The sequence below is a fragment of the Adiantum capillus-veneris genome, chromosome 13, assembly GCF_014529385.1.
Source record: "Adiantum capillus-veneris isolate H3 chromosome 13, ASM1452938v2, whole genome shotgun sequence".
Taxonomy (NCBI): domain Eukaryota; kingdom Viridiplantae; phylum Streptophyta; class Polypodiopsida; order Polypodiales; family Pteridaceae; genus Adiantum; species Adiantum capillus-veneris.
Window position 1 is genome coordinate 23,383,949 of NC_140943.1, and position 27,665 is coordinate 23,411,613.

General features: G+C 46.6%; 1 protein-coding gene across 5 annotated transcripts in view; it reads left to right on the forward strand.

Annotated features, from left to right (window-relative positions):
• PUM23 (pumilio 23) overlaps positions 1-27,665 on the forward strand; it is a 108,316-nt gene that overhangs the window by 14,385 nt on the left and 66,266 nt on the right. For all 5 annotated transcript variants that reach the window (XM_086526507.1, XM_086526508.1, XM_086526509.1 and 2 more), the window contains exons 2-5: positions 21,726-22,107; positions 22,201-22,491; positions 23,227-23,385; positions 23,468-23,611. In XM_086526507.1, the coding sequence (XP_086382633.1) occupies positions 21,726-22,107; positions 22,201-22,491; positions 23,227-23,385; positions 23,468-23,611 (976 nt within the window). The remainder of the gene's footprint in view (positions 1-21,725; positions 22,108-22,200; positions 22,492-23,226; positions 23,386-23,467; positions 23,612-27,665) is intronic.

Genomic DNA, 27,665 nt, shown 5'->3' on the forward strand with positions numbered 1-27,665 from the left:
AAAGTCTGTTCAGTCTGTTCTTTTTTATTGGCACGTGGTGCCCGTCTTGTGACACCTGCCTCCTTGTGTCCTTGCTACTTTTGCTTCTGTAAACAGACTTGGACACTCCAAGTCAAGAATCAATCACGACAGCACCAAATAAGTACTTTAAAACAATTCACGGATCACAATAGATTTGCACTGGCCCGGCGGAGTTCCGTGCCTAGAGATATTGGCCCCAAAGACCGGCGCCCCTTTCGGTATTTCTTTATGTATTAATCAATGTCAAAGTACAAGAGAGCGGTTAGGGTTTCACTTTGAGACTCTGCGTCTAGATGCTCTCCAGAGTGAGAACCCTCTCCGCTTATTTAAAGTTTACAAGGGATGTCAAAAGCAGAGCCCTAAAAGCTTCCAGTGAAAAGCATAAAAATAATAGCCCAAAAGCTCTTCTCTCTCAAGCTCTCTTTTATTTTTAACAATAAAGCATTCTCTTCCTCTCTCTTGCGTAGAGTAAAAAAAAACTGTCGCAAAAGCAACTGGGAAAAGTTTCACTCTGAGACTCTGCGTCTAGATGCTCTCCAGAGTGAGAAGCCTCTCCGCTTATTTAAAGTTTACAAGGGATGTCAAAAGCAGAGCCCTAAAAGCTTCCAGTGAAAAGCATAAAAATAATAGCCCAAAAGCTCTTCTCTCTCAAGCTCTCTTTTATTTTTAACAATAAAGCATTCTCTTCCTCTCTCTTGCGTAGAGTAAAAAAAAAACTGTCGCAAAAGCAATTGGGAAAAGCTGCCGTAAATTCAGCCCTGCCGTATGATGCCACGTCAGCATGCCAACGCTTTATTCGGGAATATCAGCAGCTGCTAGGGTTAGGATTAGGGTTTAGGACAGTTTTTAGGTTTAGGTTTAGGGTTAGGATTTTTGGCAGATTTTAGGGCTTGCAGGTTTTAGGGTTAGGGTTTGCAGAATAAGGGTTTCAACAGCAGTCAGGGTTAGGGTTTCCCGCATGCTCTCGGGTAGACACGTCATCACTTTGTGACATACCCCCCTCTTGAAAGCATTGTAATCGCCCTCGATTACGCCTGCAAAACAGACAGAAGCCATAAACCGTCTTAGCAGACACTGACTGTTAGTACCTACGTACTAGGAACACATATCTAGCACATGTACCGATCGACAGTCACATCACATGACATCACAGGACATCCAACATTCATTCGGATCTTAGACCATGATTTATAGGCAATGTAGCTAGCAATCGCATCTAGATCCAATCGGGACCTCATCGATGTCCGATTGACTAACCCCTATTGCAACCATGTCTATTCGAGATCAATCAGACCAAAATACTGCAGTCATTTCGTCTATCAGTTCCTGCACTTAAAAGAAGTCAAGAACAAATCAGTATCATAATCAGGGATTCCATTTCATAAAGTCATACAACAGAATACTGTCAGCTTTCAGTATCCCTGAAGCTCAAAGAGACATCAGTGACTCTAGTATCTAAATCAAGGCATCTGTTGACAAAGGAGCGGAGTGACTCCCCTCTTGTGCATCCCACTGCACTAGATTTCCGGCCAAGCTGAATTTAGGGTTCCATTTGGAGTAGACTATGCTAAACCAAAAGCATCGAGGTAAAGTTTCACAATCTGAGGAGTATCTGCTAGGTCCTCCTCCCTCATCCACTTCGCATCCAATGCAGGATAGTTCTTGAACTAAACCAAGAACCGCCTTCGGACTTTATCTTTATTCTTCGTATCCTTATGTGCCAAAATCTGTTCAGGAACAAGGATCTCCTTGTTTTCTTCCACTTCGGGTTGCTCATCAGGCTTCTCATCATCAGGCACATCACCTTTAAAAGGTTTCAAGAGACTCACATGAAATGCATTGTGAATCCTCCAAGTACTGGCAATTTCAATCGGAAGGAGACATCATTTATCTTTTCAGTGATCTGGAAAGGTCCGTAGTATTGCATACTAAGCTTTGGAAAGAGCCTCTCCATTCCCTTTTTCTTTCTCAGGCGTGCCTTCTCAAAATGTAAGAGTACCCAATCATCCTCCTTCAATTTCAAGTCGTGACGATGGCGATCCGCTGCCTTTTTCTGTCGTTCTTGAGACTTCTGCAAAGTCTCGCGAACCTTGGCAAAAGCTGTATCTAAGTCTCGCGTATATTCATCTGCTTCAAAGATCTTATCTTTTGTGCTTAGGAAGGGTGGAACCTTCGCAGCACCTTCAACAATCTCAAATGGCGCCTTCCCCGTTGAAGAGTGTATCGTGTTATTGTAGGCAAATTCCACCAAAGGTAGGTACTTTTCTCATTGAGTCTTCTGATATGAGATATAAGACTTCAATAAATCTAGAACCACTGAATTTGCAATCTCAGATTGCCCATTAGTCTGCGGGTGGAACGATGACGAGAACTGCAACCGCATGCCAATGTTCTCCCAAATTGCCTTCCAAAACAAACTCGTAAATCTGGGGTCTCCGTTGGAGACAATTGTCTCAGGCATGCCATGTAATCTGAAGATCTGGGCCACAAACAGTCTCGCTAAGTGATCCGGCTTGATTGTTTTCTTCACTGGAATGAAATGAGTCTGTTTGCTAAATCTGTCAATAACAGTCCAGATACCATCGTGACCACTCTGTGTTCTCGGGAGATCAAAAATGAAATCCATTGCAATACTTTCCAGGGCGGGTAGGTATGGGTAAAGGCTGTAACAATCCCTGTGCTTTATGCCTGTCAAACTTGACCTTTTGACATACTAAGCAACTGCGCACAAACTCTTTCACATCCTTTTTGAGTCTCGGCTAAAAGAAGTATCTCTTTACCCCTTTCATGGTGGTAGCAATGCCGCAGTGACCCATAAAAGGTGGACAATGGCATTCAGTCATAACCTTTTCCCTCGACGACTGTGTAATGCACAACATGGTTTTTCTCATCAAGTAGCCTTCCCGAATGAAGTATCCTGCTACTGTCTCCCCATCGCGTATCCGTGTGAAAACGTCTACAAAATCTATATCTGTGGCATACTGGTCGACCATATCCTCGAAGCTCCTATGATGTATCGTGGAAATAGCCAGAATCAACGGTTTCCGAGTCAAAGCATCTGCCACCACATTCTTCTGTCCCTGCACATGGACAATCTGTAAGTGAAGCTGTGACAAGATGTTCGCCCACTGCATCTGCTTTTCTGAAAGCTGCTTCTGTGACAAGAAGTAGCGCAAACTCTGATGGTCTGTAAAGACAGTAAAATCCACTCCGAGTAGGTAATGCCGCCACTGAGTAAGAGCATGGATAACCGCCAAAAGCTCTTTCTCATAAATCTGTGCTGTCATCTCCGGCCTTGAGAACAATCGGCTCTCGTAAGCAATGACATGGACTTCTTGCATTAAGACCGCACCCAGACTACGACCACAAGCATCACAATATACTTCAAATGACTTCTGCAAGTCCGGCAAAGTCAAAACTGGTCCTGTAGTCAATTTCTCTTTCAATGTCTGAAAGGTAGTCACCTCTGTGGATCCCCTCGAGAAAGGGACTCCTTTCTTTGTCAAGATATGCAAAAGGGAAGCAACCTCTGCAAACTTTCGAATGAACCACCTATAGTACAAACAGAGTTCCAAGAAGCTTCTAACTTCATGGACATTCTTCAAATCCGACCAAACACGAATAGTCTCTATCTTGGCCGGATCCATTTGCACTCCTGCTGCTGCTGAGACAATGTGTCCCAAAAAGTGTATCTTTGGTAGGAAAAATTCAGTTTTCTTTGCATTAATCACTAATTTGTGATCCCGTAATGCCTGAAAGACCCGAAGCAGATAATCTCTGTGTTCTGCCTCATTCTTGGAGAAAACAATGATGTCGTCAAAGAAAGTGCCAACAAATAGCTTGTACTCTCGAAAAATCCTGTCCATCATCCAGTTAAATGTCGCAGGAGCATTGGTAAGCCAAAAGGCATCACCAAAAACTCAAATAACCCAAAAGTCGTCCGAAAAGCTGTCTTGTAGACGTCTCCCGACGCAATCCTGATCTGATGATATCCACTCTTAAGGTCAATCCTGCTAAAGCACGAGGATCCCTGTAACCTGTCGAGTATATCATCGATCCTAGGAATTGGAAATCTGTTCTTGATGGTGATTTTGTTGAGAGCTCTATAATCGATGCACATTCTTCAAGATCCGTCTTTCTTCAAAACCAACAACACTGGAGAGCAATACGGTGAAGTACTAGGCTGGACAAGACCCTTTTCCAAGAGGTCTTTCACTTGGTTCATAATCTCTTCATTCTGTGCTCGGCTCACACGGTAAGGTGGCCGGTTCGGTGGCGTGCTTCCAGGTATCAGATCAATGGTATGATCTTCAGGACGAGCAGGTGGTAACTCGCGTGGTAGGCCCTCTGAGAAGCAATCGGCGTGAGGGGAGAAAATCTTCGCGTTCTTTATCAAGTTTAGACATATTTGTCCTATCATTATCGCTCAATTCTTTCATAAAGATCGAGTAAACAAACAGACTGGATTTCATTAAGTTAGGAATGGCCGAAGCCGATACAATAGGGACGGACTTGCCCTTCAGTTTAATGTCAAGTACAATTGTTCTGCCCTTCTCTGTAGTCAATGTCGCTTTCCTCGCCCGATAATCGACCACGGCGTTGTTCTTGTGGTTCCAGGAAATCCCTAAGAGAACATCACAACCCTCCAAAGGAATTATGAAGAAGTCCTCATGCCCCAATACCCCTGACAATGCAACCGAAGTTTGCCAATGACAGGTGTAATGGCTACGTCCCTGTCGGGTGCCGCTAGAACTGCCTCCGCAAGTGGTCCCATCCGATCGGGAGTGATCTCGAGCCGCGTCGCCAATTCCGGTGAAATGAAGTTGGCCTTGGCTCCCCCATCAAAGAAGATCAAGGCCTCTTGATCTTTCACTTTGCCCCAAGCTCGGCAAAGTTTTGTACTCTCGTCCATGGTGTTGGGATCGGTAACCACACAATCTGGAACCAGTCTTGTTTTCATCTTGCCTTTTTGTCCACGTCCTTAGCTGCTCTCGAACTCTCAGGCCTGTCGTCGTCCTTATCATTCTGTCCTTTCTGTGCCTTTTTAGGGCACTTCGCGGAGATATGTCCATGTTCCCCGCATCCAAAGCACTTCCCCTCCTTGATGAAGCGAGCTCGCTCCTGAGGAGTAAGCTTGGGTCGTGCATCCTTCTTCTCTGGGTTGCTCTTTCTCTTTCTACTTTCATTCCTAGAAGTCTGTTCGGCTCGTTGTGTCATGGCCTCTTCTGTGGGGTAGGTCAGACTGCCAGAGTGAATGGCAAAGCCCCGCTTCGCATGACTCATCGACTCCTGAATAGAAGCTGACTTCTGTTCCAAGCAGTGATCTTGGATCTCTGTAGGTAGACCCAAGGTGAACCGCTCAATGTGCTCTCTGAACGAGATCTTCTTGAATGAAAAGGCGGGTAGAAAAGAGCTCCAGAATCTCTCACAGTAAGCATTTATTGCATCTTTCTTGGTCATCCGAAGATGGTTCCAAGCAGCTCGTATGTCGCGTTCATACTCTTGCGTCAACCAAGAAGAAATAAAAAGCTTCTTAAATTTCAGCCATTTAACTGGCGCAGTCTTGTTTAAAAGAAGCGTGGACCACCAAGTTCGAGCATTCCCCTTAAAGTAAGAGGCATCTCTCCGAATCTTGGAGTGCTCTGAGTAGCGTCCTCCCACGAAAGCGATGTCAAACTGCTGTATAAAAGACAAAGCCTTCGAAGCATCTGAGTATCCTGAAAAAGTGTCAAATTTGATCGAGTGTCCACCTTCCTCAAACTCTCGGACTTTCTTGCTTTTATCTTCTAGAAAGTTATATTGATTGGCTTTATTAAAATTCTTCTTGTTCGCATAAAAGTTTCCGTCATCGGAGTCTGAACTGTCTGTAGACGAGTCCTCTGTAGAACTGTCAATCTCACTGGGCGAGATTTAGGCTTCTTTGCCTTTTTCTTGCCCTTTCCAAAGCGTTGTTTCTTGCTTCGCTTTTTGCCTTTTCTGTCTTCTTTGCTCGAATCTGAAGAGCTAGAAGAATTGTCAGAAGAAGAAGAAGAAGAAGAAGAAGTGGGTACTCCTTTGAAGTGAACACGCTTCTTCTGTTTCTTTGCTTTGTCAAATGTCGACTGACGACCCAAATAACCTGGGAAGTCAGTGCATTCTTCTGCTTTTTGCCGTTTTTTTAGCTTTCTTCTGCGGGTCAAAAAGCTGAGCAATCCGTGCATCAACCACCTCTTCTAATTCCTTCTCTGAATATTTCTTGTGATCAGAAGGTTTCTTGAGAGCGGGTTTCGGGGGTGGTGCAGTGGTTTTCTGCCACTGCGCATGCACTTCCTGAAAAGAAGTCTCGCTCATATATTTTGCCAATTTCGGATCCTTTGCAAAACTGAGCATCATCTTTGTTGCATCGCTGATCAATTGACGACTCTTCATCTCTCGTTGCTCCGCCTGATTAGGCTGAGGCGGGTCATACTCTCTGCCGGAATCTTCGTTGTGATCCCTGCCCGCATCTCCAGATGCAGAGGGAGTCGACTAATCCTTGCGTGAAGCCATAGGTGCCGCGGAAAGAAAAAATTTGGGATCGGATTTCCCGTAGAAGAGAAATCGGCCGTGCTCTGATAGCACTGTAACAGACTTGGACACTCCAAGTCAAGAATCAATCACGACAGCACCAAATAACCACTTCAAAACAATTCACAGATCACAATAGATTTGCACTGGCCCGGCGGAGTTCCGTGCCTAGAGATATTGGCCCCAAAGACTGGCGCCCCTTTCTGTATTTCTTTATGTATTAATCAATGTCAAAGTACAAGAGAGCGGTTAGGGTTTCACTCTAAGACTCTGCGTCTAGATGCTCTCCAGAGTGAGAACCCTCTCCGCTTATTTAAAGTTTACAAGGGATGTCAAAAGCAGAGCCCCAAAAGCTTCGAGTTAAAAGCATAAAAATAATAGCCCAAAAGCTCTTCTCTCTCTCAAGCTCTCTTTTATTTTTAACAATAAAGCATTCTCTTCCTCTCTCTTGCGTAGAGTAAAAAAAAGCTGCCGCAAAAGCAACTCGGAAAAGCTGCCGCAAATTCAGCCCTGCCGTACGATGCCACGTCAGCATGCCAACGCTTTATTCGGGATTATCAGTTGCTGCTAGGGTTAGGGTTAGGGTAGGGTTTTTGGCAGATTTTAGGGTTTGCAGGTTTTAGGGTTAGGGTTTGCAGAATAAGGGTTTCAACAGCAGTCAGGGTTAGGGTTTCCCGCATGCTCTCGGGCAAACACGTCATCACTTTGTGACAGCTTCTATTGAGTGCCCAATGGGTTGCTTTTATAGATCTTTAGCCATTTGCCCTACCTACTTTTCCAACAAACTTACAAAAGAATTCCAAAAGTCACTTTTAATAAAATGACGTATAAGAAGTGGTTCACGTGGTAAAATGCCTTGATGATGAAATGAATGTTCTTGTGCAAGAGAGGGTATGCAAGTGTGATTGGCCTGGACATGCACGTCCTGCTAGAGGCTCACAAAGGTGCCAGGCTTAGACTATGGCAGAAGCGTGTCCGCGTGGTGCAAGTGAAGTGCGCACGTGACATAAAAACAACACTTTTCAAACAGTCAATACTCCCCCCACAAATAACCACAAGGGTCCGGGCCATGAGTATGAGCAAGCATTCTCAAACATCATTTCTCACTACTCCACTCATGAGTAAAATCACCAATTATTGAAACCAATATTAAAACGAGAGTCAAATAATTCAAATCGGCACCAAGACAGGTTTAAAACAGATACCATCGATTTCAAACAAATTTCAAACAGGATCACCAAACAAGTTCACCAATCATGGAAACCAGTATTAAAACGAGAGTCAAATAATTCAAATCTGCACCAAGACAGATTTAAATTAGATACCATCCATTTCAAACAAATTCCAAACAGCAAGTTCTCAAACAAAATTCAAACTTAAAAAGAAATCTCGACATCAATCGAGCTCAAAAGACGATTGGCTTTCCACCTGCACCAAGATTAGGGTTAGATTTCTTCCATAAGGTTGTAGCCGACCGCAACATGGTCCATAAGCTCTTGAGTACTCGAAACAAGCCTCAATAGATAGTGTTCTTGTGGCGGTGATGGTAGCCCCAATATATACCAAGCACACTAGACCTCCAAGGTTATTAGCTCGAGAAGAGACACCTATTGCAATATGTCCAAAAATTTCAAGTTGTAATCTGCTAGGGTTTCCGTGGCAAGAATTTTAGGATATCCCACTCTGCCAGAAGCTGCACTCTGAAGAAAGATGTCTGAAGGCATGTAACTTCGTGAAATTTCTTTCTTGAAAGCTTGCCAAGTCCTTGAAGTGTGCGGGTTGGTAGCTGTAGACTTCCACCATTGCATGCCATTGCTGCTGAGAAAAACCATGGCTTGAATTTTTTTTTTGATCCTTCTTGTGCAAGTGATCTTGAATTCCTTATGGCTTATGCCTTGTAAGATAGAGCGATGAAGACAGGAGCACGCCCGATACGCGATGGAGTAAGGGTGGGAGTCTCTAGTAAGTCCGAGGGTGGGGCAAAGAGATTCCTTGATAAAATTTCTGGTGAGCTTTGGAAGCGCCATCTTGCTCTGTCTCCTCTTTGGTAGGACCGGCATGCTTCAAAAAAGCACGCTTGAAGATTTGATACCACTATCACGGGGACGGGCACTACGTGCCAACGAAAAAGAACAAACTGAACAACTTTAAGCACTTCAAATAACAACCGAATTGACAGAGATGCACGACACACGAGACGAGGAGTCGCGGAGTTCCACCCCAAGAGAGCACTGGCCCCAAACCTTGGTGCCCCTTTCGGTATTTCTTTATATTGCTTGAACTCAGTAGATTGCCGGTACTCCATCCTCTATACCTTCACGCAAAAGCATGCCAGAGAATGAGCCCTTGGCTCATATTTAAAGGCCCTTGGCCAATGAAAAGCAGTTACATAAAAAGCATCAAACTCTAAAAGCAGGTGGTCTAAAATCACCGGCAAGGCACTGGATGGCAGGCCGGGTAGGAGGCAAGATCCATGGTGGGCATGGCTAGCGCTCCCCTCCTCTGCTGCAAAACGCAGCAACAGGCCAAAAACGCGGATGGCAGCAATAAACGCAAATGGAAGGAGGAGGTTTTCTGCGACGAAAAATGAAGGTGATGAGAGTGGAATTGGAGAAGAAGAAGTCCCTACACCAGGAGGACTGTTTCTTGATCCTCCTCCATCCCCATCTACGCCACGGATTGCAACAAATCCTATGGAGACTTTGGTCAAGTCTACAAGAGGCTCAACGTGCCTCCATGGACAGCGAACGGGAAGAACAGAGGGCAACTATGGAGCTCGAGCGTGAGCAAGCATGCGAAGCTCAACGCATAGCAACTGAAGAAAAGAGGGCAGCTATGGAGATCGAGTGTGAGCAAGCACGCGAAACTCAAGGCATGGCGACTGAAGAAAAGAGGGCAGCTATGGAGCTAAAGCATGAGCAAGGACGCGAAGCTCAACTCTTAGCGGCTGAAGAAAAGCGCCTGGCTATGGAGTTAGAGCCAACGCATGAAAGAGTTGGTCTACAGGTACACTCTTCGAAGAGAGAGCCACTCAAGGAGGCCGGCGAGTCATCACGTAACATGTAGAGACGACTCCTCCAACAATCCAGTCACTTAGAAGTTGACGTTTAGTAAGAATATCTACCCATGCTTGAGTATACATACAATAATACGGTGCATTCGTCAATAGGCAAGGCACCTTTTAAAATTGTTGAGGGTCGTAAAAAGGTTCCTCCCATTTTGCACACAAAGGACAAGAGCTTCGAAGTAGATAGATATGTTGAGAACATGGATGAAATGTATAAGAAAATCAAGCTTGCCTTGGAGAAGACTTGGGCAAAGCAGAAAAGGGTTGTTGATTGTCCCCGACTTGAATTGTTGTTTTCACGTGGTGATTGTGTACTCTTACGTTTGAAAAAGCAAGGTTAAAGAAGATGAAGGGCAAGGAAAGGTTATTTTCCAAGCTCAGCATGTGTTACTATGGGCTGCCAAGCTGTATTTTTGTTTGAAGTGTTAATTCCAATCACATGATTATTTGTGAAGTTCCTTTGTGTCATATAGTTCAAGTAAAGTTATCAATGTAAAGATCGGGTGAAAGCTAAAGTCTACCGTCCTCTAGTGCAAGGTTGGATCAGTCCGTACGTGCTGATCCGTACTGTACGGCACGTCCGTACTGATGTGTATTGTACACAGATTGATCCTATTGTACGGTGTTTCTTTTTTTGGCGGCCTCATGGCAGCAACCACGGTCCAGACATTTTCACATATTTCAGCAGGGTGTTTTTATTTAGGTATGCTCTACTTTCATTGTTCAATTGTTAGCAGGTACTTTCATTGAATGCTTGGAAGGTTTTTCATTGTTCTTTTGTCACCAGATACAAATGTTTAATGTATGTTTTACGCGATCGTTACTTGGTACTTGGCTAGTGAATCTAGAGTTGATAATGTGTAGTAATGTGTCCCCAAGTAGTTTGCATGATATACATTTTCTTAATCTCTAATGAATAATAGAATTTAAAAAAAAAATGTTCTCTCATTACTGGTTTTTTACAAAGGTACGTATTTTTACGTAAATAAAAAATTTATCCATACGGAATGACGTACAGTACGTACAGATACGTACCGTACATTACGTATGGTACCACCTTGCTCTAGTGAGTCTACGGGCCTGTTTCATCACCTGTGAAGACTCGAAACTTGGAAAACAACTCCTCTTCCAATCCTGCACATAGAAGATGTGTACTCTTGGGTTCCTTCTTGTAAATCAGCCATGTCTATGACGTTACGGGCTGAAAACTGAGGAAAACAGCAAGTTATCGCGATGGAAACAATTTTTGATGGCAGTTCTTCGCGATGGAACTCGTCTACTTGGTCTCGACGTCAATTGGTGCACTTAGGGCAGCCGTAGGGGCCGTCTGCAACGTCTTCTCGGTGGTTGAAATCTGCAGTACCAGGGGCTGAGGGCACCTTGTTTTCTCTAATGCTAGAGAGTCATAGAGAGATCGGTTTTATAGTTCCTAGAAGCCTGGCAAGAATAGGGACTTCTGGTTGCTTTCCCCCTGCAAGAATAGTATAGAGAGAGAGAGAGAGAGAGAGAGAGAGAGAGAGAGAGAGAGAGAGAGAGAGAGAGAGAGAGAGAGAGAGAGAGAGAGAGACTCTGGCTTGCTTCCCACGCCAGACGAGGGAGAGAGAGAGTCACTGATGCCAGATTTAGGAGCAGATGGGGGCGCCTAAGCTTTCTAGACACTTTGAAAAAGGGTTGGAACTTGCCAAAAATTTAGGAAAACTCATAAGCTGAAAACCAAGCTTACATGTGATGTGCAACGGAAGTGATTTGTGGTGATAACTCAGGATGAGTGCTTAGTGCGTACTCAAGATTCCTTCTATTTCATAAGAGAGATGTGCAAAGACTAAGAGAGAGATGAGAGATACTGTGAGAGAGAGAGAGAGAGAGAGAGAGAGAGAGAGAGAGAGAGAGAGAGAGAGAGGAGACTTACACCAATTGGGGTCCCAAACTCCCCTCCAAGGGTCCCCCTCTATATCGCTAGAGAGGTATTTGCTTTAGATTGCACAAATGCTAATACAATGGTCCTAGATACTGAGATGCTGATGGGATCTTTGATACGGATGCTTGGATTTGAGAGGCTAAGGGCTGAAAGCAAAAACACTAGTGGAACAAATGGGATCTACAACTGTCAACGAGGTATGGCTGATCTACTATGGCCGACTTTGAATGCTTGCTGATCTAAGGGTTGAATCTGAAAACGCTGGCAGGACATTATGGCTGAAAACTGCTAATGCTAGGGCTGATTTGGTAATGCGGGCTGAATCAGGTGCGGCAGGCTGATGCTAGGCAAAAACGCCATTTGTGCTAGATATGTTGGTGAAAAATGCTAGCATACTGAGGTACTGCAATACTTGGTGCTTGTACTGAGAGTACCCCTAGGGTCACTTATATATGGAATTTAAGTTGGGTTGGGCAATGCCAATAAAAAACCTGGCTAGCTAAAATGTAGTGCCTACACCTAGTAGACACTGGTTGTGCTCATGGGCAATCAGAGAGTATGCAACTACGCTAAAGTGCCTGGACATGCATGTCTTACGTATAGGCTCTAGGCTACCCTAAACCCTAGAAGTAGGAGTTATAGCTTGTCCAAATGCACACAGGGTTAGATCCCATTAGCATCTTAGCATCTAGGACCATTGTATCAACATTTGTGCAATCTAAAGCAAATACCTCTCTAGCGATAGGGAGAGGGGCCCTTGGAGGGGGTTTAGGATCCCATCTGGTGTTAGTCTCTCTCTCTCTCTCTCTCTCTCTCTCTCTTTTTTTCACTTAGAATCTTCACTCACAGTATTCTCTCTTTTCTTCTTAGTCTTTGCACATCTCTCTCATGAAATGAAAGGAACCTAGAGTACCCATTGAGCACTCGTCCTAAGCATTCACCATCAATCACTTTCACTGCACATCTTGCTACCGATGATGAGCACACACATGCTAATCATGTCACCTACCATGAGACAATTGAAAGTACCCACGGTGCCTATCAATCCAAAAGGCATAATAACATACTCCCATTGCCCTCGCTCGGTTCTGAAGGCAGTCTTGTAGATGTCTCCTTTGAATACCCTTACCTGATGGTACCTACTCTTGAGATTGACCTTGCTAACATTCTCATTTTTTCTACATCATGGGAACAACATGAACGGAACGTTGTGAAGATTTTAGCTTGTATAGATGAGTGCCAGCTGTATATTGTAGCTAAGAAGTCGGATTTTTTTCTGATTGAGGTTACTTCTCTAGGCTATACTGTCACGTGTACATTTAACCCTATGTACATGTGGACAAGCTACTTCCAAGTCCAGGTTTCATGTCGTCTTAGGAAGTGTTCTGGCACCTTTGTGAGCCTGTGCGCAGGCCGTGCATGTCCAGACACTTAGTAGTTGCATATCCTCTGGTTGCACACAACATGATCATCAACATTACAGCAGTAGCCATCATGAACATTTTTTAGTGCACAGAACCCATTTTCCCTATTTTAGCCATTTTTCACTTATTATTAATAAGTGACTTTGTTGGGAAACTGGGTAGGGCAAATTTGCTAAGCTAATATAAAAGAAAACTGGAAGTCACTCAGAGAAGCAGAAGAAACCAAGAGAGCACAGGCAGAGTCTGCAGGCTCTATAGATTTCTCCTCAGCAAGACCAGCGTTTTTTCATCAAGTACCATCGCCGTCGCCGCCAAGATTTCCTTTGCATTCAGCGTTTGCAAACCAGCCTTCGCCGTGTTTGCAGATCAGCCTTTAGACCAGCGTTTTTGGACAGCCTGCTTCAGCAGTTTGATCCAGTGTTTTCAGCAGATAAGAGCAGCCAGATACAGCAGCGTTTTACACAGCTTTAAACCAGCGTTTTTCAGCATGGTGAACCAGCATTTTCAGCAGACCTAAAACAGCATTTTCAGCAGGCTTATCTAGTGTTTTTCCTAGCAGAAGACTCCAGCGATTTCAGCCCAGATAGAGCATCAATTGCAGCCTTGAAGTTAGCGTTTTCAGCCAGCCGCCGTCCTCGTCGTCTCCGCCCTCGTCGTCACCGTCGTCTCTGACTTAGATCCTCATTGCATCATAGGATCAAGTACTTGCATCAACACCTTGTATCATATTTGTGCAATCAATAGCATAGACTTCTCTCGCCATTGAGACAGGGGCCCTTGGAGGAGGGTTTGACAACATTCTTTTTTTTCCGCGAAAAAGATTCTTCTATTAGTTAATGAAATTGCCCATAGAGCTACAACCACCTCTTCAAGAGAGGGCTACAACAACCATGATGGGGAGACTCCCAATGAAAAAACAACATATGTACAATGAGGCTAAATCAAGAGATGGGAGGAGGGAAAAGCCACACAGGTGGTCGGTATTGCCATCGGAGTACACCCTGGACCATGGTGTAGAAAGGCCCAGGACGCCAGAGTCGAAGGAAAGCCTCTTTGCGCTCCCGCATGCGGTCGGAGCTGCCCTGTAGTCTCTCGAGTTGTCCTCTGAGAGTGTGGATCAGCTATAGCCAAAGATCACGAATAGTCTCTTCTGGTGGCACAGGGCGAGCCTCAAAGATGCGGAAGCAATGGGCCCGCTAGATGAACCAGAGTGTCAGGCCACTGATGAGCTCCCAACACTCCTCTCTCTCACTGCACCACTCCTGTGGAGTAAGCTCTGTGGCAGGCTGGAGTGTAGGTTGCCCCCCCTACATCACTATCATCCTGCTGGTGGAAGATAGCTCAAACTGAAGTGGCGGGCCCGTGAGGGTGGACCAAGCCACTTCTCCCCAAGTGTACTGTCGAGCCGTGGAGAGAGTAGGCATCAGCCGAAGAACACGAAGCCACACCTGCTATGCCAAAGGACAGTCCCAAAGACAGTGACGCTGACTCTCCACAAGATGGTCACAAGCTGCACATGTGGCCAAGAGACCACTATGCACTAGCGAGCTCCCAACTGCTGTAGCTCTATGTGCGACCAGCCATTGAAACAAGGTGACTCGCCTCGGCTCTCTGGAGTCCCACAACCTCTCCCAAATGGCTGCCAAGAACTCAGCTGTGAGACCCTCCTCTTGCCAATGAGGTGCTGCAGCGGGGCGAGCCTCTCTCTGTGCTGCTAGTATGTGACGTCCCGGTCGAACAATGCACTGAAAGAACGGTACACCTGGGTGGTCTGCAGAAGAGAAAGGGTCCCTCCAAAGCCACTCTCCAGGATCCCACTGTACTCGTGCCAGTGGACAACACTCCCAAGCCTACAGTCTCCAGTGTCCAATCTCAAGAGCTGCTGGGTCAGGATCGATGACACAAGTCCTCCCACAGATGCCCACCACTCGGATCCTGTGAAAACAACACTCTGCCACTTGTGGGGCCTTTAATGCAACTCGTTGTAAGCGTCCCTCACCCTGTAACTCAAAAAAAAGGGATGGAACAGTCTCTAAGCAGGCCCGGATTGAGATGAGAACCTCCAGCCGTGTGAAGGCTCCCATCCACCTGGGTGCTACTAGCTCGAGAGGTGTGAGCCACTCAGCTGGAACTGCCTCTGAGATGTCCTGGCACATGCTCTGTACCCCTCTCGTGCCCTGTAACTGGAAACCCTGCAACTCCTCTGACAAGCCTGATAACTCTAACCAGTCACCTAAAGAGCGCGTTGGAACCACTGCCATGGGACCCCAGAAAACATGAGGCCGACTACCAACCAAGTGGCCTCTCTGAGTGCTAACCATGGGGTTCCAAACAAGGGGCTGTAGTAGGCGCTCCATCGTGCAAGTAGGCTGTCACTACTCCAGGCCTCGCCGCAAGTGCTCCCAAGATCGAAGCAAACTCACAGCGAAGCGGTCCTCCAGTCTCCTGCTCAAACCAACTCTGCGCATCTCTGTGAAGATCCATCTGGTCGAAGGTCTCCAGGGGCCTCCAGCCTGAGGCACCCTAGCACGAAGCCGTTGTAGCAAGAACTCCTTCCAGGGCTCCACACCTGGAAGTCCTCTGACTATGAACTTCCCAAGAAGGGCTCTGCTCTGTTGTGCTGGCTCAATGATCCCAAGCCCTCCTTGTGGACAAGGAAGAGTGATGACCTGCCAAGCCACTTTGGCTCGGGCTATCCGAGTGTCACGTCCTGACCAAAGGAAGTTCCTGATCAGCCTCTCTACCTGGTTGATACAAGAGCTCGAGAAGATCCAACAAGAAGTGATGTTACCACATAGTCGCCAACAACACCTGGTTGGCCACTACTACTTTGCGAGCCAAAGAAAGTAGCGCTGAGCTCCAGTGTAACAACTTCCTCCTGATAGACAGGAGGAGGGGAGCAATCTGCTGCTCTGGAGACAAGTCCAGACCAACTTTACAGCCCAAGTACCGAACTGCAGTCCTTGGGGGAATCCACCTAAAACTCTCACCTGGCATCCAATCGGGCATAGGAGCACTACCAACCGAGAAAGCCACTGTCTTTCTCCAGTTGATCAGTGCGCCAGATGCACAACAGAAGGTCTCAAGAGCCTGCTCACACTTGTGAAGGTTGGCCTCCTGGCCATCCAAGTACAAGACTAAGTCGTTAGCAAACTCAACGTCCAATAGCTCATCTCCCCGAATAGGAAGTGCTAAGCCCCGCAAACCAACCTGCTGCGACACCAAGAACCTGCTCATCGCCTCAACATAGAACAGAAAGAGGAAAGGGGTAAGAGGGCAGCCCTGCCTGACCGAACATGTGAGCATGAAACGATCGCCTCTACCTCCTAACAAAAGTACCTGACTGTGTGCTCATCTGTACAAAGCTGATACCCCTCTGATCCAAGCATCTGAGAAGCTTATCCTGCATAGAGTGCCCTCCAGACAGTCCTAGTCAACTCTGTCATAGGCCTTCTCAAAATCGAGAAGAAGAATCACCAGATCGTCACCACGAAGCCTTGTTAGGGCAGAAGCCTCCCAAAAAGTAAAGATGTTGTCAAGGATACTACGCTCGACAAAACCAGTCTGGGTCCCATGTATAAGGGTCTCTAGAAGTGGCTGGATCCTCAAACTCAGAGCCTTGGCGAGAATTTTGTAGGTTGAGTTGAGGATGGTGATGGGGCGCCACTGTCGAATCTCATCCAAGGAGCCACCCTCCTTGGGAATGAGGTAGATTAGACCCTCACTCATGCTGTCAGGCATCTCTCGTGTGCAAGATGTACTGGAAAGCACCACAGAGATCAGGGCCAAGCAAGTCCCAGTACTCCAAGAAAAAATTAGGAGTCAAGCCATCCTCACCTGCATAGCTATCACGGGGGAGTGCAGTAAGAGCCGTGTGCAATTCCTCAAGCTGAAGTGGAAGCTCAAGTCTCTGGCGCATCTCCTTAGTCACAAGGCAAGGCATCTGTGCCCACACCTGCTCCCTGCATGCATCCTGACTCTCTGACTGAGGCTCTGTAGATAGTAACTCACGATAAAAGTCAGTAGCAACTGCAGGCATGTCCTCTGGCTTAGAAGCAACTGACCCGTTGGGCCTCCTCAACTGACTGACCTTGGCATGCGTATGCCGAGGTCCCACTGCCTCGAAGAAAGCATCAGGCACTCTGTCACCCACCTGCATCCACTGAGATGCCTATCGGTGAAAAGAAAACTCATGGTGCCGCTCCTCTGTGCTACCAAGCTCCTGGCGAGCCTGCTGTAACTACTACTCCAACCAAGGACTGTTTGGATGCTCCTCCTGCATCCTCTGCAAGGAAGCAACGCCCCGTCTGAGACGTTGCTCCTCTCTCATTGCAGTCAGGCGAGTCAAGGACTCCTGGAGAAAGAAACGACTAAGCCGAGCTAGTCCTGAGGCCACTTTGTCAGTAGGAGAATCTTGCATGTCCAAGCTCTCTGTCCAAAGAGCCTCTACTGGCTCTCTGAGTGCAAAGTCCAGCAAGACCCTCTCAAGGATGCGTAGCATCGTGCTCCCCCGCCTCTGCCTATCTGTCACTATGAGGATCACTGGTGCATGGTCCAAGAAGGAAGTCCCTGCCAGGATGCCAATTGTCCCACCTGAGTCATAGAAAAAGTCACTTGTGTAGAAGCGATCTATCCGCAATAGATTCACTCCTCCCACTCTGCAGTCCGAACAAGAGAAGGCCAGGCTGTCTGGGGGCCTCAAAAAGCTAGAGTGATGCCACACATCCGAAACCCTCAGAGTCATACAAAACCTCTCCCAAGCTGCCAGCTCAACTCCCTGCATAGTAGCGTGGCTACCACCAATCCTGTAAGAAGGGTCCTCCAACATGTTGAAGTCACCCCCAATGCACCACTGCTCTGCTTGCGGCAGAGACTCAACAATCTATGACCAAAACTTTGCTCGTGCACTTGCCACATTGGGCGCATATAGGAACCCCACAAGGCAACCCTGAACCTGCATAGTGATCCACTGAGCCCTACCTGGCACAATAATCCCTCTGCCCACAATGGCGTGCTGTAGAGACTCCGCAATAGTCATACATAACCCACCCTGGATGCCTCCAGGTCCAAAAGCAGCTGACCAAAAAGTCTCATAGCGACCACGCAAAATCTGACCACAACGCCGAATGCGGCTCTCACAAAGATGATGCTCCTGCACCATAAGAATGTCAATCTCATCACCCACAAGGCATCTCTGCAGCTCCTGACGCAGCCGACCCCTCTATCGTTGAAACTGGGGCCCTCCTAATCCCTGCACATTCCATGAGATGAACCTCATGGAGTCAGTGAGAGAAAACAGATGCTGCAACAACAACCAACCTCGCTATCTTTGAGGCTGGTTTGGATGGGGATTAATCCGCATCCGAACGACCTCTAGACAAGCGTGCAAGAAGTGACTGTCCCGCCCAGGCCCAAGCCGAGCGTGCAGCCCGAAGGGCTACATCCTCTGTCCAAGAATCCTCATGCACAAAAACATAACACGGAGGGCATTGAGTGTGAGCAAACAAGTGTACCACAATGTGCTTGCAACCTGCTGCATCTGGAGGTGTCACACTGAAGGCCAAAGTGTCTGCACCAGATCTGTCACTGCTAAGTCCCCTGTGTGATGTGAGAACTCAATAGCCTGTGTCAAGAGCCAATCCAGGACTGTGTGCTGGGTCCACTCCGTGGTATGCCTACCACACAACGGAAAGGAGAAACCCACCGTTGTGTCCAGGGCCTCACTGCCTCTAGCTGCAAGAAAGTGGACGTGGACTCGAAAGCTGGCCTCCTCCAAGTCGGAAGAGGAATCACCCAGAAACCGAGTGAAGCTGTAATCGAAGAAATTCCAACGTGTGTGAATGTCGAAGCTGGTCAGACCTCTGGGGATCGCTGCAAAGGGAGAACTGAGCACAAGAAAAGGCGGCCTCAAGTGGGGCTGTCCCTCACGAGCCACACGGCTGGTAGCGAAAGCACTACCAAGAGAACGCCTCGTGGCAGAAGCGTGACCAGTACCCTGTGTCTGAGGAGGAGTGGCGGAGGGGTCCGGAGACGAGGCTGTGGGCCCCATCGAGGAGGGGCGGGGGGCGAAAGTGGAGGTGGGGGGAGGAGGCGGGGGAGGCAGCGGCTGAGGGAGGAGGCGGCGGTGGTGGAGGAACAGAAGTGGACGGGGCCTCCTCAGGCAGGTCTTGCTAAAGGGGGTCGAAACGGTTCCCAGTCGGATCCCAATGCTGCTGAGCTGCAGCAGGTCGGCCACCAGGAGGAGCAGTGGGGTGAGCTCTCCCCTGACGGCGGCGGCCAGGCACCTGCTGCCAACCATCAGCTGGCTGGTCACTAGTCTTTGTCGAAGTACCAGCCTATGTATCTTGTGTACTTGTGTACCTGGCTGCTTGGCATGCTCAGCCTTGGGCGGCTGCGCATGCGCTGTGGGTTGAGGTCTCCTGCGAGGACAGGCCTTTGCCATATGGCCCATCTGTCTGCAAATGAAACACTAGTTCGGGAGACCCAAATACTCCACACTCTGTCTAATCCATCCCCCACTCACCCTAGGCAGGAGTACCACCTTGGGGAGGGAGTGTGTGTCACGAACAAGAACCCGCACAGTAGGTAGACCTGCGGCCTTGGCCACAACTGAAGCTGCCGTGCGTGGAGACTCCAAAACTGTCCCCAACATGGAACCAATCCTGGGTAGGAGGGGATGGTACTTTCGTCTCAGGCCTGGAAAGCAAACAGAAATCGGCAAGTCTGCCTCCTCCTCGAGCACATCTGTATTAGGGTCGAAACCGTGATGCCAACGTCGGAAGTAAGCTCTAGCTGCTCTGATGCCGAGCGGGCTCATCGAAATCACTTTGGTCGCCATATCTGCAGACTTGAACTCGACCTGGTAGTACCCTCTCCCGAGGATCTGGACATTTGTAATCTTGCCCACATCGGAGAGAAGACGGGTCTACAGTAAATCCCGAACTTCGCCCCGACTGGGCCGAGTGCCAATGATTTTACAGATAACCGAAGTGGCTTGCAAGCACTCCACTTCGGCCATCAAGCTTGCTTGCTCTTCTGGCAAAAGAGCAAAGTCGAAGGGTTGGCTCCGCGGTGTCGGGCGAGGGGGCTTCTGTGGAGTCCCTCTGAGGTGGAGCAGAGGCCGCCATTCTGTGTCTGCTGCAGAAAAGATAGGGGCGTTGGTGTCGAGGCGTATACCAGCAAGCTGAAAAAACAGCCTACAGGCAGGCGGAAGGCGAAAAGAGAACAGAAGCCGGGGGGGGGTGAGTCGGAGGGCTGAGGCCAAGGGGTGGGCAGGTGCAGTGATGGCGAAAGGGGCGCGAGGGCAGGCAAATGAGGGGGGGGGGGGGGCGAGCAAGCGCGAGTAGGGTGTGTGTGGGCGGGCTGGGGCAGCACGGGTGTGCGGGAGCAAGAACAGGGGCAGTGGGCAGCACGCGGGGGGTGGAGCAGGGCCTCACGAGCTAAGGGGGGGGGGGGGGGGGGGGGGAGAGGATGCGATGGCGGGGTGGGTGAGCGCTAGCAGCAGCGAGCTCGTGAATTGGTTTGACAACTTTCTAGTGTCGTATTCTCTTCTCTCTCTATCTCTCAGTCTCAATACCTTCATTCACAATGTTTATCCACTTTGTTTGTGATCATTTGCACTCTCTCACTAAAGGAACGGAAGGCTCTCCCATCTGTAAGTAAAAGGAACCCTTTAGCACAGTTCGGAGCACTCATCTTGAGCAAAGTTCAACATTCACTTCTGCTGCACCTTACATATATCATCTCTGCAAACGGTTTCAAGCTGGACGTTGCAAAGGTAGAACATGGTCATAATTGGGATTTACCTAAAACAGCATATGATGTGTGTTCATTTTTAAGTCTGTGTCATGCATATAATTTGCATATAGGGAATTTTGCACGCATAGCTGCACCAATGACTGATGTTTTGAAAGGGGTTAAGACTCACTGTGTTGTTCGATTCCGACTCCCCCTTATATGGTCGTTCTAATACCCTCTGTGCCTTGGCTGCTATGTGTTTCCCTTCTTTGTCGGTTGCCCCCATCATGCAAGCCAATTTTGCAGCCACTTTCTATCCTCGAGAGTTGGGTTTTAGATAATCATTTGTTGATGAATCATTAGGATTGGCTTAAGTTCTTGTTATAGTCTTCTAATTTTAATCGGAAATCATTTGACAAATTGTAAGCCTCCACTGAAGTTCTTGTTATTCGTTTGGACATTGTTGTGTTAGTTTCTTTGTTTGTCTTTATAGTGATGGCTGTTGATGATTTCTTTGCCATCTGTAGAGCGAGACATACATGATCACGATGACCCTGTTTACAGCTCCCTCACCATCAGCAGATTCAAGCCATCATTGCCCGCCATCTGAGGAATAATACATGACAACTAAGTGGTCTCTCCCTCTTGAGGCAACCCTGATGGAGACACTCAGCTGAGCAAAGATCACTCCTATGACTTGCCTGTTGTAGCCTACATCTCTAGAGGCATTTAAGAGCTTTTTCATTCCTACTCTAGCAGGGATTTAGTAAGGATTATACTTTATTTATTGTTATATTCTATCGTGCGAGTCATCATCAGTGTACTTTGTTCTGGTCTCTTGGAAATTTTTTTCAGCCTTTAAGAGACGTTAATATATCTCTGTTCCTTCTTTCTGTCTTTATCCCTACACCCTGTCGTTGTTCTTTTGGCCAAGATGTGAGGCCTTTTAATCTAATTTTTAGAAATCGTCGTGTTCATGGATACCGAGCAAGCTGCTGTATCATTGTAACAGGAAGAAGGTGGACGCAGAGACCCTACAGTATTTTGAAGAGATCAATTCCCTTTTGGGCACTGGAACTCAGGTGGAAGATACTGAAGAAAGAATGGTCCTGATTGAGAATGCTCTAGAAGAGACACATGGAAAGGAGTGTGAGCTGGCTTGTGAGAAATCCTGCAGCAGGGTGCTAGAGATGCTTGTTCTCTCTAGTGATTCAACACAAGTCGCATCTTTCCTTCACAGATTGAGTCCATCCTTTCTCTTGGTCTCAACTGATGCAGCAGGTTCTCATGTTGCAGAAGCCCTCCTAAAATCTGCCTCAGTGATTCTTCACGAGCACGATACAGAGGCTGCATGGTTCAAGACATTTGATCAAGCCTTTACTATAATCTGTCAGGTAAGTACTACCAGCCATTTATTCTGCTGTTTGAATTAAACGTCTGTATAATAAATTGAGTCCGCTTCCAAATGGTCGCTTTTATAATTGCAGGTACTGGGTGAAAATATAGAGGAAGTAATTTGCAATTGCTATGGTTCACATGTTGTGCGCAGCCTCTTGTCCGTTTTGTCAGGTGTTACTTTGGAGCTTTCACATAAAGGGTCTAGAGGAGGTGGTCTATCAAGCAGATTGTCTCTTTCTGAAAACCCAGCTGCCAGCATAAAGCAGGGTGACATGATTTTCCCACATCTTTTGCAGTTATTCAGTAGGAGAATATTAGGGGCAGCTAAAGAGAGAACAATTCAGCTATGCATGGATCCTTTTGCGAGTCCAGTGCTGCAAGTACGTTAAAATTTCTTTCAAGAGACTGTACTGCTTCATTCATTACTGTCAAAAATAACAATTTAAGAATAGTCTTGACCTCTGAAAAACCAAATTTTGACACTTCTCTATATTGAGCAAAATGTCATGAAAGCATCACGAGTTTGTCTCAGTTTTCTGCACTGAGCTATGTACAGAATAATTAGTGATGGTTGAATGTAGGTACAATTTTCAGCTTGTATTCACCATAACCTCAGGCCTATAACAAAAAATTCTCAGAACTTAAGCAGTGTAAGGAAATGAATGGTAACTGCCATCAAATGAATGCCTTGAATTGCACAGCCTCTTTCAAAAAGCACCCAGTGCTCTCCATGAGCATGATCAGAAAGAGAAGAAGTTGATAGAGAATGGTGAACTTATTTGGAAAGTCCAGTATTATAGGGGCCTTACATGCTAATGGTGCTGAACTAATGAGTTGGCAAGCGGTTTTTAGTTTACTTTTGTTCAGCTCAGGGTTTTGGATCGAACTGAGGTTGATAATGTATTGGGCTGTTGATATATAGCTTTGGCCTCAATAGTAGATTCTCATGGCAGGCCTGTTTGATTTATAGAATCTGACTGTGTCTCATGAACCTGCAAATACTGTGTTTGTGTTGTGTTTTTTTTATTGTTGCATGTCCAAATATTAGTTTCTGCATCGAGGTCTGAGAAGTTTGTTGCAATAATCTGGCAGCTTTTCTGATTCATTTCTGGCAGGCATTGCTGAGAGTTCTAGCAGGAGAGCGTGCTCTGGTTAGAGAGGCCTTGTATATACTTCTGGGTTCTGACAAGGAAGGTGCCAATGAAGAAGGCAAGAGCTCCAATCAAAATCTTCGGCAGCTTATGTTTGACAACTATGGTAGCCATCTTGTTGAGGCACGGCTCACCTACTGTTAGCCTATTGTCTTGAAATGACATCACTTTCCAAGCTGTATTTACTCTTGAAGATTCTCTGCAGGTGATGTTAGAAGTGGCCTCTGATCATACTTACCAAGAAATGTTTCAACAGATTTTGACACCCCATCTCCTTGAATATGCTGTTCATCCATCAGCCAACTTTGTTGTACAAGCTTTGATTATCTCAATGCGGAGTCACAATCAGGTAATGATAAGAGTCAATGCTTCTCACATATATAGGTGAGCACCTTAAGGGAGTTGTGGGGCCTACATTCACGAGACCAGTCTATATGCTTTTGAGGGCTTTCCCTGGTGACAATTCTTTCATGTGTGTGCACGTGCATTGTATATCAAAACTTCCAGACATTTCATCTTTCACATCACTTGGGCCAAAAATTGATGTTGTAGGCAATTTTGCTTCAAACTTATGTGCTCATTGCTGTTCCATTTTTTTTTTTTGGCGAGAAAAAGATTCTTTCATTAGTTAACAAACCTGCCCAATGGGGTACAAACTGCCCCTGTAAAGAGGGCTACATTACCAAATGGGGAGACTCCCAATGAGAAATAGAACATGTACAAAGATGGCTAAATGAGGAGATAGGTTGGGGGAACAGCCACACTAATCCCATATCATTGACATCCAATTCTCTCAACATTTCCCCAGAGGTATCGTAGAAAGCTGTCTGAGATTGGCCCATCCTGGCATTTAAGTCTCCCAGAAGAATGACATCTCCATCCCTAGAGAACTCCCATATGCCCTCATCCAATATCATTTAGGGTGAATGCCCCTTGGGTGATGCATAATGAGATTTGCCGGGGGCAAAATAGCATATTGCAATGTAGAGCGGCCTCCCTATCTCTGCTCTCACTGTTAGGTGCAATGGAATGAATGTTTGAACTTTGCTCAAGATGAGTGCTCTGAACTGTGCTCAAGGTTCCTTTTGTTCTTATGGAAGGGAGAGCCTTCCTTTCTTAATGAGAGAGTGCAATGGACACAAACAAAGTGAATGGACACAGTGAATGGAAGTGCATGAGACTGAGAGATAGAGAAGAGAATACGACACCAAAGACGACGTAAAACCCTCCTCCGAAGGCCCCACTCTCTATGGCGAGAGCAGTCTACTTACGAATCTCTACAATGCTTGGACTTGCCGACGATGAGGACGACGATGAGACGGCTGAAAACTGAAATCGCTAAGGGCTGAAATCTGCAAATCTTTATCTGCTGAATTCTGACTCTATGTCGGTGACGATGATGCAACGACGACGCGCTGAAAACGCAGATGCTGAAATCTGCATTTTCCGGGCTGAAATTGTAAACCTTGCGGAAACTGACCGCGCGGCGAGGAATTGCTGCAGGAAGGTGAGATCTATGAGGTTCGGGACTTGATCTGCGGTGTCTAAGGGCTGAAAACTGAAAACGCTGATGGTTCTTGATGTTCCGTCGCGGTAAATCTGTAAAACGCTGGGGCTGATCTGCAAATAAAAAATGCTAGGGCTGAAAATGGTTCTGCTGGCGCCGGATGGCCTGCAACTGCAAAACGCTAGGTCTCTTGTTGAGTCTTCTGTCGCCAGGGATCTGCAAGAGCAAAAACGTTGGCTGATCTGGTCCAAAAATGCTAGGTGCTTGCTGTGGAGCAAAAACGCTAGGCCTCTTGGGGGTTCTGTTGAGAAGTTGCTTGTTGAGCATGTGCTCCTGCTGCCTCTTCTGCCAATTAGTGCTAGTCTAGGTTTGCTTATATACAAACTTACTCAATTTGCCCTACCTACTTTCCAACAAAAGTCACTTAAAAATAATAAGTGAAAAATGTCAAAAATAGGGAAAATAGGCTAAATGCACTGGAAAATTCCCCTGATGGATTCTGATGGGAATGCTAATGATCATGTTGTGTGCAACCAAAGGTTATGCATCTACACTAAGTGACTGGGCATGCACGGTCTGCGAACAGACTCAAAAAGTGCCAGATCACTTGCTAATCTAGACTGACTGGACTTAACTGAACCCTTGCTATGCTGCAGCTTGTCCACGGACACAGGGTTGGATATGTCACGTGACACTCACTCTGACCTACATATATTTGTCTTGCTCATCTCTCCAAACAATACAAATGAGGGATTGAATGTCACGTGCACATCTAACCCTATGTGCATGTGGACAAGCTATCTCAAGTCTAGGGTTCAAGTCAACTTAGGAAGTATTTTGGCACCTTTGTGAGCGTGTGAGCGGGCCATGCATGTCCAGGCACTTAGAGTAGTTGCATATCCTCTGATTGCACACCCAATACCACCCATCATATGCATTGTTCAAGCAGAAGGTCCATTTTCTCGGCCAATTTTGGGACAATATAGTTTACAGGCATTTTGGGCTATAAACTATAGTGTCCCAAAACTGGCCGGAAAAATGGATCTTCTGCTTGAACAATGCATATACTGGGTGGTATTGGGTTGCAATTAGAACATAATAGTTTACAGGCATTTTGGGCTGTAAACTATAGTGTCCCAAAACTGGCCGGGAAAATGGACCTTCTGCTTGAACAATGCATATGCTGGGTGTGCAATCAGAGGATATGCAACTACTCCAAGTGCCTGGACATGCACGGCCCGCTCACAGGCTCACAAAGGTGCCAAAACACTTTCGAAGCTGACCTGAACTCTAGACTTGAGATAGCTTGTCCACATGCACATAGGGTTAGATGTGCATGTGACACTAAAGCTCCTCCCTGAATAGGACTGCCACACCTCTTGACCCACGTCCTCTTTGCGTTGATCTCACATCCTGTCTACAGGTAGTCTGCCAATGGTATCCCGTCACTCTAGGTAATGTGCCACCATGAGTCTGATGTTCGAGTAAAAAGTAACGTCTCTTCCCTTGAAGCTATCCTCAAATGCGCCTACGTCTAGCTTCATTGATCCATTACAATTCCATGCTGCCATTTTAAGGTTGGTCCCATAGGTCTTGCACCATGCGGTGCGTCTTTCCAAAACCACTACTCTCCCTTCCCTGTAGAAAGCAATTTTTGTCTTTCTCCCTTGCTGTTTTGATCTCTAGCATCATCTCTGGCATGTGTGCTGCTTGTGTTAGAGTGAGGTCATCACCCAAAAATATCCCAGTTTGCTTGATTGTCGGTCTCTTCTTCAGGAATTCCTTCCTAGCTTCCAATGTAGGGAATCGCATAATGAGTGTTCTTTCCTTGGAACTTCCTTTCTCATCTCTTCCCTTCTTTCCCACTCTCCAAGCCCCTGTGTGTGTGGGTTCAGAAATGCCCATACGCTTCAAGAGTTCTTTCACTTGCTCTTCTACTTTCCCAGTGTCTTTGAGACTTGTAACACACACATTAAGGGCTCTAGTCTTCCTCTTTTGCTCCTCCTCAATCGTCATATTGATGATAGTGGATGTCGGTGTGGCTCTATGCATCTTATCTTTTCCTTTCTTCGCATCGTCAATCCACTTTTCTGCTTTATCCACCTTCTCTTGTGTTTTGAATAGGTGCTTTGCCCATGAAGAGGTGGTTTGTGCCTTCTACTCTTCCTCTTCACGTAGAGTTTTCACATGCTCCTTAATGCTTTCGAGCTGCTGCATCATTGAGGGGTGATTTTCTCCCTACAAGCTGTGAGTTCTCCCGTAAGTGCTTCGATCAATGCATCCTTTTCATTCATGCGTTCTTCCATTTTTGATTTCAAGAACTCAAAAACAGCAAGTGCATCCTCTAATTTTTTTTGCATCATGCATTCCATTACATTCACTTTTGCCCTCACTATAGTCTGCATTTTGGCCCTCAATGATGTATATCTCGTCATGCTTACTAAGCATCTCTTTGTACAAAGCTTTCCTCATATCTGCATACATAGCTATTTTGTAAGTCTCTGCATTTGCATACATCTTTTCTACAATGTCACTCCTCAAAAGGCTCAGCTCCGCCTTAATCATCACCTGTACATTTCTCATACACTAATTGATCTTTGACTCTAGACAGTTTCTCTGCTGTCACAGAACCTAGCGATAGTGCCCCCTCTCGAAACCTCTGCCTAAATGTCGCTTTCGATTTAGGCAGGGTTTCATAAATATCATCATCCCCGAGGTCAGCTGATTGGTCCATCCTTTCCGCGCTTAATCCCAACACTGTCTCTAAGATTTCCGCGCTTAATCTACAGAGCCGTTGATGTTCTCACTGCCCTACTGTAGCTTGCGACCTTGCTCAGATGCAGCTTTACTATGTGTGCTGTTTAGAACAAGTTCTGCTTAGACCCTGCACGCACTG